This window comes from Sinocyclocheilus rhinocerous, unplaced genomic scaffold, assembly GCF_001515625.1.
Source record: "Sinocyclocheilus rhinocerous isolate Xijiao unplaced genomic scaffold, SAMN03320098_v1.1 scaffold1728, whole genome shotgun sequence".
Lineage (NCBI taxonomy): Eukaryota > Metazoa > Chordata > Actinopteri > Cypriniformes > Cyprinidae > Sinocyclocheilus > Sinocyclocheilus rhinocerous.
In genome coordinates this window covers 47,246-58,433 of record NW_015630992.1, presented here as the reverse complement: position 1 = coordinate 58,433, position 11,188 = coordinate 47,246, and the positions used below count along the sequence as shown (strand labels likewise).

The 11,188-nt window shown below is 32.4% G+C and overlaps 1 protein-coding gene across 1 annotated transcript in view; it reads right to left on the bottom strand.

Annotated features, from left to right (window-relative positions):
• Positions 1-514: 514 nt before the first annotated feature.
• The window catches only part of usp53a (ubiquitin specific peptidase 53a), a 40,839-nt gene continuing 30,165 nt past the window's right edge, over positions 515-11,188 (bottom strand). Inside the window, exons 12-14 of the mRNA XM_016553478.1 lie at positions 10,304-10,453; positions 7,006-7,140; positions 515-1,167 (exon numbers count right to left, since the gene is read on the bottom strand). Of these exons, the coding sequence (XP_016408964.1) occupies positions 515-1,167; positions 7,006-7,140; positions 10,304-10,453 (938 nt within the window). The remainder of the gene's footprint in view (positions 1,168-7,005; positions 7,141-10,303; positions 10,454-11,188) is intronic.

Below are 11,188 nucleotides of genomic sequence, written 5' to 3'. Positions count from 1 at the left end.
TATTATATATATATATATATATAAACAAACAAACAAACAAACAAAAAAACATTATATTATATACACTACCATTCGATTTTTTTTATGCTTTTGAAATAAGTCTCTTATGTTTACCAAGGCTGCATTTCTGATTAAAGACACAGTAAAAAAAGTAAAATTCTGAAATACTATTATAATTTAAAAGAGCTGTTTTCTATTTGAATATATTGTATTTCAGCATCATTACTCCAGTCTTCAGTGTCACATGATCCTTCAGGAATCATTCTAATATGCTGATTTGCTGCTCAACAAATCTTTTTATTATAAATGTTGAAAAGAGTTAATACTTTTGTGGACACTGTGATACAAAACAATACAATTTATTTGGGATTGAAATCTGTTGTAACATAACAAATGTCATTTTGATCAATTTAATGCATCTGTTCTGAACAAAACTATTCATGTCTTTCAAAAAAATAATCATACTGTCACAAAACGTCTAATTGGTAGAGTATGTATATATAAATCTCCCTAATTAATTTCTCAGCCTTACAAAATGACACTTAATAGGGATGTGTCTGCTGCTGAGACGATCACTGCTCTCGTATCCAGATTCAGTGCGCTGGATTTTCCAGTTATCAGTCCGAATGGTGAGGTTACTGACGCTTGATTTAACCCTGTCCTCTGATTCCAGCGAGCTCCTGCTGCCCATGTCCTGCCGCTGCTCGTCCTCGTAAATCGTCATTAAGCTCTTGGGTTTGCGTTCTTCTCGTCGGACCCACGCCGACTCTTCGCTGTCCTGATTAAAGGTCTGTCTGCGAGAGTTGTGGGAGTTTTGATTATTATCGCTGTTTATTATGCTGTCGACGTTAAGCGCCTCTCGCATCGGCCTCCACGCTCGATTCGGCCGGTTGCGAGGGTTTCCGTACGTCCGGGAGTCCTGACTGCTGTCCGTATCGTAGCCGTTGGCCACATCCAGCCTCCGAGAGCGGCTCTCTCCAGGGGGACGAAGCGGGACGCGAGGCTGGGACTGACAGCGGGGCTCGTGGCTGTACTGAGTGTTAGTAACAGGCCAGAGCTCGGCTTTCGTCGGACCCCTGCCCTGGCTGCTGTAGAGCCGTGACTCCAGATGCTTGAAGCCGTTCTCCGGAGGTGACAGCGAGCGGGAATGAGGCTTGTCAGGGGAGTCTGGGGAGGAGAAACATATAGTTACACAACAAAGATTATTGGAGTTTTACAAGAAAAAACTATTTTAGTCTTTCTATTTCAAGTTCAATTCAATGTGTCACTTCCTGTTTCTTTGTAATTATTTATGAAATTTATTTCTGAGTGAAAATTGTTTTTAAAGGGTTCATATGATGTTGCTAAAAAGAACATTATTTTGTGTATTTGGTGTAATGAAATGTGTTTAGTCTTAACTTTATAAAGAATATCTCTTTGGGTTTAAGACTTTAGTATTTGCAACTTTAGGGATCTTATCTGTTCACGAACAGCTTGCAACACTCCAAAGAGGAAGGAAAACTTGAAATCGCATCATATGACCCCTTTAAATAAATCCTTCATTTTTGTTTTTAGAAGCACACTGGTAATGGAGTTATCACATGGGTTATGCTTTTTTTTTTTTTGTCTGGACCTATTAGTATGGTTTAAAAATACATAAAAATTTAATTCATACATGCAATTACTTGATTACGCCACTGCTATGATGAGGATGATTTTCAATTTCTGAATAAAATTAATTTTGAAATTTTTGGGGGTACATAAAGTAAAAAATGTTACCGTGTCCTGATATCATAATGAAGCAAAAAAAGCATAATTATAACTTTGATAAAGAATATCTCTTTGGGTTTGAGACTTTAGTCTTTGCAACTTTAGGGATCTTATCTATGCACGAACAGCTTGCAACACTCCAAAGAGAAAGGAAAACTTGAAATCGCATCATATGACCCCTTTAAATAAATCCTTCATTTTTGTTTTTAGAAGCACACTGGTAATGGAGTTATCACATGGGTTATGCATTTTTTTTTTTGTCTGGACCTATTAGTATGGTTTAAAAATACATAAAAAATTTATTCATACATGCAATTACTTGATTACGCCACTGCTATGATGAGGATGATTTTCAATTTCTGAATAAAATTAATTTTGAAATTTTTGGGGGTACATAAAGTAAAAAATGTTACCGTGTCCTGATATCATAATGAAGAAAAAAAAAGCATAATTAAGACAATAAAATACTTAGTTTTGCATTTTATATTTTATATGCAATTTTATATGATTATTTTTTAAAGTAAAAAATATAACATTATATAAATAATAATATTATAGATGTATACAATAATATAAATAATATAGAATTTAAAGAACATTTTATTTAAAACAATTATATACTATTTATGCTTTATTTATTTAACTTACATACAGTACACATATATATATATATATATATATATAAATATAAATTCTTAGCTTTGCATCATTTTATTGAATACTTCAAGAAGGTAAAGTTCAAAAGTATATTAAAATATCAGATAATTGGACCTTTTTCTGACAAGGCAAGGTTTATTTAGGTTGTTAAAGTGTGGTATGACTCCTCAAAATGTAATGATATTCATGAATGAATTCATGATGTAAACATATTTAACACTGAAAAAAAAACACTTCGGTTGTAAGGATTCAATTCCAAACTGTTCAGCATTTCAGATTTGTCAGTCTTTCATATGTTCGTATGAATAGAACTGTATTTAGCTTTCCGAACAAGACTGATCAGTGTATTCTGTGTGAAGCTGTATAAACGCAGCCCTGGTTCTGGTTGAGTCTCACATTTTGCTGCATTATTAAATTGTTCATTACATTACACAAACACAATCCATCGATGCTGAACCTGCTTCCAGTCTGCAGGCCAGAATCATCCATCTCCGACATATGCGGGGTTGCACTAACAGCCTGGATGACCTTTTTTCTCGTGAAGGTGGAAGAGTGACTCTCTTTGGGCAGAACAGTGCTGATTTTGGCACTCTTAAATGGGCTGGCATAGAGATTTTGCGGCAGTGCAAATCCATACTGCTCCATTCCACATTGCCAAGTTCACTATATCATCATGCAGTATGAGCTTGAAAAAACAGCATTATCTCATTAGATATTAATGCAACTTTGACTTGTGGCCGTCACACGCACTGAAAATGCTAATTATCTGGCATTATGAATTCTCAAACAGCCTACACAGTTAGATTTCTACAAGACGAAGGCAGTTTGGTTTGAGATCTAAACGCTGAAGGCTAAAAAGCCATTAGTAAGCCATATACCTACTTAAAAAGGGTAAAGCAAAGTCAAGCATCTTGGCTTGCAAACCACAATTTTACAGCTTATGAGCAATAAAAGGAGATGGTAATGTTGGTCACATGACACCTGCACAATATGGTGAGCCAGTTTCACTGCACATGAGGAAATTGTGATACCTATAAACTTGTATCTACATGAGCTGGTTCTCACTGTCCAGTGAGCCATGCTATAAAAGAAAAGCGCTTAAATGTACTTCAAATCTTAAAAGTATATTTAAAAAAAAATTTTACTTGCAGATAACATAATATCAAATAAAAGGCCACTTAAAGAGACACTTTATTGACTATGGCTCTTAACACACTTTAGTACAATTTTCAAAAATGCACTTTGTAATAATGTCAAATTAAGTTTCACTTTAAAGTACATTTTAAATCATCATGTTTTAATAAACTTTGTCATGTTTTAATGAAGTACACTGATTTTGATGTGTTGACTAACATACTAAAGCACATGTAAAGTACTTGATTATAATCTCAACGGTAGTGTGTTATTCAATATTAGATTTAAAGTTAATACATTTTAAGGCTACACTTTATTTTAAGGTGTCCTTGTTACAGTGTAATTATACATTTAAGTACTGAGTAATATTAATTAACTACATATACTTACTATATGGTTAGGGTAAGGGTTTGGCTTAGGGTTACTTGCATGTAATTATGCATAATTCATTGTTATTATAATAGTAAGTACATGTAGCACGTGTAACAAGGACACCTTAAAATAAAGTTACCCATTTTAAATGAACTAAATTGCAGCATATTTACAGATGTGTAATTACAAGACATTCACATTTCAATAGAAATGACATTGAAGTAAATTTTAGTTACGCTCGGCAGTACACTTTAACCATATTTCAAAAAACAATTGAAGTAATAATGAAATTGCATATAAAGAATCTCTCTAAAGCTAATTGGATTTAATGTAAATTTAAAATAACATGCAATTAAGTTTATTTTTCCCATAAGTAGTACTGATTTTAAAAGTTTGCTAAAGTGTACAGTAGTTCTCCTTCACAAGGGATTACTTTTAAAGCAATAGTCAACCTAAAATTTTAACTCCAATATTTAAAATCCGTACGGCTTGCTTTATTCTGCATGACACAACATGAGAAATGTGAAAGAATGTACAAGCCACTCTTTTCCATTTAATGAAAGTAAAGGGAGACTCTGATTTTATGAAGCTCATTCACTTTCATTATATGGAAAAGAACAGCCAACACATTCTCCAAAATCTCTCCTTTTGTGTTTCACATAAAAAGAAAGCCATATGAGTCTGGAACGACATGAGAGTGAGTAAATTACTCTCTCAGTAAACTATTACTCTGATTCCTCTACACTGATCTAATCTATTCAGCATATCTGATGCAATGTGTTAATATTCAAATTTTTCGTTTGGAATTTATCTCAATTGATCTCAGTTATAGTAAAACCACCTGGAAACTTGGAAGTGGAGGTGGATTTGCATTGCATGACTCTATGCGACATGATTTCGCATCCAGCATTTTATAAAACACCCAAATATTTTGACAGGTGCACATACAGTAGCTGTCAGCCATTTGGTTAATTATGCTGACTCTGATTGTAATGATACATTTTAATAATAAATAAATATAAATTAACCAATAATACAAATGCATTGATATTTTCACCATAAAACAATTTCCATCCACTGAACCCTCCGTTTAGAGATGCATGATATTCATTTGTAGAAAAATCTAAATATAACTTTATAATGACCCATTATTAATTTGCGCTGGAAAAGAGTTGGTCGCTCAGCTCAAGTTAGACAGAGGAACCGTTACAGAGATTACAGTCCTCTGGAGCACACGTCAGAGGTAATCTGTGTTTTTAACACTTCTCGCTGACCCCGGGTTACATAAGAAGTGCTGTGAGTGAGTTTATTCCGCTCCAAAGCTCCGCTAAAAGCTTCGAGTGTAACTACCACACATCTGTGCTTCTCCAAAGAGGACTGAGAAGACATTTAAAGTGGTCTGACTGAATACAAGAGAGCAAAAGTGGTAGAATACAATTTCTTTCTTGCTATGGTTGCAAAATGTGCTTGTTCAAATCTTTAACCCTGAAAGCACTACCAGTCAGAAGTTTGGAATAATTAAGATTACTTAAAGTTTTGAAAGAAGTATCTTTGCTCACCGAGGCTGCATTTATTTGATCAAAAATACATTAAAACAGTTAAATTGTAAAATATTATTACAATGTAAAGTAACTGTTTTCTAATTGATTAACTAATATATGTTAAAATGTAATTTATTGCTGTGATCAAAGCTGAATTTTCAGCATCATTACTCCAGTCTTCAGTGTCACATGATTCTTCAGAAATCATTCTAATATGATTATTTGCTGTTTGATTATTACTATTGGTGCTCAATTATTAACATCGGTTCTTATTATAAATGTTGAAAACAGTTGTGCTGCTTGAAAGCACTACCAGTCAGAAGTTTGGAATAATTAAGATTACTTAAAGTTTTGAAAGAAGTATCTTTGCTCACCGAGGCTGCATTTATTTGATCAAAAATACATTAAAACAGTTAAATTGTAAAATATTATTACAATGTAAAGTAACTGTTTTCTAACTGATTAACTAATATCTGTTAAAATGTAATTTATTGCTGTGATCAAAGCTGAATTTACCGCATCATTACTCCAGTCTTCAGTGTCACATGATTCTTCAGAAATCATTCTAATATGATTATTTGCTGTTTGATTATTATCAATTACTATTGGTGCTCAATTATTAACATCGGTTCTTATTATAAATGTTGAAAACAGTTGTGCTGCTTAACATTTGAGTGGATACACTGTGATTCATTTTTTTTACAGGAATCTTTTATTACTAAAAAGTTCGAAAGAACAATTTTGTCTTTACGCCACTTTCATCAATTGAATGCATCTTTGCTTAATGAAAGTATTCATTTTTTTATTTTAAATCTTTCTTATGCCAAACTTTTTAGTGACATGATTCTTCAGAAATCATTCTAATATGATTATTTGCTGTTTGATTATTATCAATTACTATTGGTGCTCAATTATTAACATCGGTTCTTATTATAAATGTTGAAAACAGTTGTGCTGCTTAACATTTGAGTGGATACACTGTGATTCATTTTTTTTACAGGAATCTTTTATTACTAAAAAGTTCGAAAGAACAATTTTGTCTTTACGCCACTTTCATCAATTGAATGCATCTTTGCTTAATGAAAGCAAAGCATTTTTTTATTTTAAATCTTTCTTATGCCAAACTTTTTAGTGACAGTTATCACGGTTTCCACAAAGATATCAAGCAGCACAACTGATTTCAACATTGATAACAATAACAAGTGTTTCTTGAGCAGCCTGTTTTACTGTATTTTTGATCAAATAAATGCATCCCTGGTGAGCATAAGAGACTTTCAAAAAACTTTCAAAAGAGAGGCTTGCCTTTATAAAAGCCTATAATGGCATTTTATTGAAATATTTTTACCCAAAACAGTCAAGATGTAACATTCTTACCCCGGTGCCTCAGTTTTTCTGTTCTTGTCTGTGACCGATCCATCAAATAAATGCATCCCTGGTGAGCATAAGAGACTTTCAAAAAACTTTCAAAAGAGAGGCTTGCCTTTATAAAAGCCTATAATGGCATTTTATAGAAAATTTTTTACCCAAAACAGTCAAGATGTAACATTCTTACCCCGGTGCCTCAGTTTTTCTGTTGTCTGTGACCGATCCGAGTCCTTCTTAATAAGGTTGATGGGACGGCCTTCTTTTGGCAGCTCCCGCAAAATCTCTCTGAATCGAATCTGAATCGGATCAACGTTCATCTTGACTGTAAGACAAACAACACAGATATGGATAAATGTGGCACTTTCACCAGAGATTCCACAAATTAAGCAAAAGGCCCTGTTTCAGCAAAATCAGGTCCTACCGAGGTCTTAAAAACTATATAGCTTGAATTCATTAGCTTTACTATAAATGATCATATATCAGGGTCTGAATCTAGCGTGTGTGTGTTTTTTTTTTATACAGGAATTCTGAAATGTTAATGCAGCCATTAAAAAAAACTGTCAAGTATGTTTTATGGGTCTGCTGTAAAATCCATATGCAGCACCCTTCAAATAAAGCATTAGAGTACACTTGAAGTTAAGGATCATTGGGATGGTGGGAGAAAGTGTGGCCTCTGCACTCTTTAAATACACCCTTGAGGCTTCTGGGAAGGACAGTACAGCCTAAGAGCCTTAACGGCAATCAATGTGTATCTGTGTGTGTGTGTGTGTTCCAGTATTTTTTGCTGTGCTGGAGGAGAAAAGCAGTGAAGTGTTACAAGAGAGCAAAAGAGTGAGAGAGAGACAGATAACAGAAAGAGAAAGGACATTTCTTGCCCTCAAACACACTGCAGTCACATAACGGTCACACAGCTGAGAAAACATCATGCTATCAGCAATCACAGATCACATTCCCAAGCATACTTAAAAGATACAGATCTCCTTCTGAACTTTGTAAAGTTTACTCTTACAGTGGCCTGAAGAGATACATGGACATCTAAGCCACATTAAAACAAACAAGAGAAAAAAAAAAGCAAAGAAAAAAATAGAAAAAGCAAATAGAGAGGAAAAAACCCCAAAAAGAAATCCCCCAAACTGAACAAAAACAAAAAGCAACAAAACAAAATAGCAAAACAAAAACCATAAAACCAAGACAACAAAATAAAAACAACAACAAAAAAAGAATAAACCAACACAAAAAAAAACAAACAAAACCAAAGCAAAGCAAAAAAAAAAAAAAAAAAAAAACTCCAACAAATTAAAACACAACAAAAGCAAAAAACAAAACAAAATAACAAAAATAAAATAAATAACACCACCAAAAACCAAAAGCAAAGCAAAAACAACAAAAAAAACACACACAAAAATAAAACAACAAAAGAAAAAAACGACAAAAACCAAAACAAAACAAAATAACAAAATGAAAAAAAAAAAAAAAAACACAACCCTGCCCCCCAAAAACTTAAAAAACAAAACAAAAAAAAACCAAACAAACAAACGAATCCAAAAATAAAAGTAAAGCAAACAAAAAAAACAAAATAACAAAAAAAGTTTCCAAAAAGTGAAGCTGATGACATTATCATCAAATGCAGTGACATTCATACATTAAGTGTGTCTTAAGTATCATATAATTTCTGAGGCCACTTTTCAGACTGCCTAAAATGCTGTCAAAACAAAGTAAACGCATAGATGAAATAAACTGCAATGACTTGGCACAAAGTGGCAGTAAATTATTGTCACATTCTATTAAAACTTTGTTCGAATTGCAGCTGTGCACTTGAATCGCTGAGGACTATAATAAAGAGACTCATTTTGCACGGCTTTATAAGCTATATCCCCGAGCCAAAGGGAATATTTTCACTGCCTAAGGACAGAAAGCCATTACAAAGTTGATCTAAGAGCTTTTAGTGGAGAGAAAACTTCTACCATAAAATGAGACGTGTCAAGTCATTATGGTTTGTAATAACAGAGGAATGTGGGCTACTGGAGTACGAGGCCATAAGTCTCCCTGCAGGTCTTTCTTGTCTGTTTGTCCAAACATCCTGCGCTGCTCTCTCTGATCCTCTGGGTATTAAAATACTTTGTGGGGGAACAGTGTTGCCTCCTAGAGAGAACATTTCGACCACTGCACCGTTCATGAAAAAAGCATGAGGATTGGGACGGCTGAAACAGGTAAATCAAGGTAATGGAAATTCTTGGGTATTGTGGGTCCAGGCTTATTATAGTTAACTAAAACTAAAATAAAAAACAAACTAAAATAAAAAAAGTTTGTTACTTGAAATAAAATCAACCTTAACTGAAATAAAACCTTATATATATATATATATATATATATACATATTATGGCTGTCAGTTGATTAAATTTTTTTATCTAATTAATTACATGATAATTATCTATATATAATCTAATATATATAATCTAATTAATCGCAAAATAAATTTGACTGAAAATACCCACAAAAGATTATTTGAAGCTATTTTTGTGTTAAATGAGAAAGTATCAAGTAGACATTACAAATTGTAGCTTTAGAAAGAAATATTTTACTTGATTCAACATAAAATTTATTACACAAACATTTAGGCTACAACAGCCTGACATAAACTATGGAACATAAAAGAAGATATTGATATATATAAAAGAATAATTAAGTAACGCGTTAAACTGACAGCCCTAATATATATATATATATAAAAAACCTAATATTTGTTAATTCATAAAAACAACAAATTTACTTAAACTTTAACTAAAACTAAAATTACGATTAAAACGGTTGTTATTTTTTATATTTCCTAATTCAAACTGTTAATAAAAAATCTTATCCCAAACACTTTTTGGGTCTTTTGTTTTAACAGTCTTGAGTGGCAAAATTCATTCCTGACTTTCAAAAAAGAAAACATATCTGTCATTATGTTGTTACTAGGGCTGCACAATTAATCAAATTAAAATATAAATCGTGACATTATCTTGCAATTTGTACAAATTAATTAATGTGATTAATAGTCCTAGTCATAACCAGCAAGTCATTGTGAGGTGCAGTAATAGCAACAATACAATTTGGGGTGTTCATGTTTAAGCGTTTGAGAGAGGCGGGGCATAGAGGACCTACAATAATGTACAGTATTTGAAAAATAATGTGTTTTTGGAACATTAAAGCATGTCAACATATTCTGTTACACCAAATACACAAAATAATGATCTTTAAAATAACATCATATGACCTCTTTAAGTGCTTTTATATCTTTAAAAAAAAAAAAAAAGTTTATAAAAGTGCTTTTATATCTTTATATCTAGCAATTTGTAGAAATGAATGCATGTAGTGCAAGAAAATGAATAATAGCTCCAGTTAGAACGAGCAAGTCATTGTGAGCTGCAATAATAGCAACCATATCATTTGAGGAATCCGTGTTTTAAGTTCTTTTTTATGTGTGTTTGTGTGTTTTCTTTACCTGGCCCTCTGCCGCCGCTGGTCTGGTTACTGCCACGACTGAACACAGAGGGAGGCTGAGACTTCTGCTTCGGAGTACCATGATTTGAGAAGAAAGCAGTCAAGTTCTCTCGCGTCAACTCCAACTTCTTTCCACCCAGTATAGGAGTACCTGAAAGAGACGCATACAAATCATTTCATTCTTTTATTTTTTTATGCACCACTACTTCATTTAATTTGATAATATTAATTATTTATTATTATTCTGTTATTTTACTTCATCTTTCACACCCACAGCTTTCAAAGACTTGTCTGAAAAGACATTCAGATTTAATCTTGTACTGTGAAAATTATGAAAATTTTCACAAAAGGAAAATAAAATAAAAATCTTAGTTTTTTAATACCTAATCAAATTTGGCAAACAAATTTGACAAAACATCCATCATGAGCTTAACAATGAAGATTTTCAAAACCTTATTAAACCTTTATTTTTAAACCTATTTGATTTGTAGTGAATCTTCACTGTTAGTGGTGCAATTTAGATTTACGAGCAGTACTAGTGGCACTAGTTAAGCACTGATTCAAGATTTAATATTTTATTAATCACATACAGTTATATACAGAATACACTTGCTGTGAAATGCAAACATTAAATTGCATAGGCATCAGAATAGCTAATACACCACTGATTCAAAATAACAAACAACACTCAATTAGTGCTAATCAATATTAACTAACAATATTAATTATCCTCTCTTATAAAATAACAAACTCAATGAAGACGCAGAACTTTATTTATTAACTTTTTTTATTATATTTTGGAATATTATATTCCAAAATATTATTTAGTATTTATTTAATATTATATTATGATTTAATATTATATTTTAGAAAATATATTTATTAT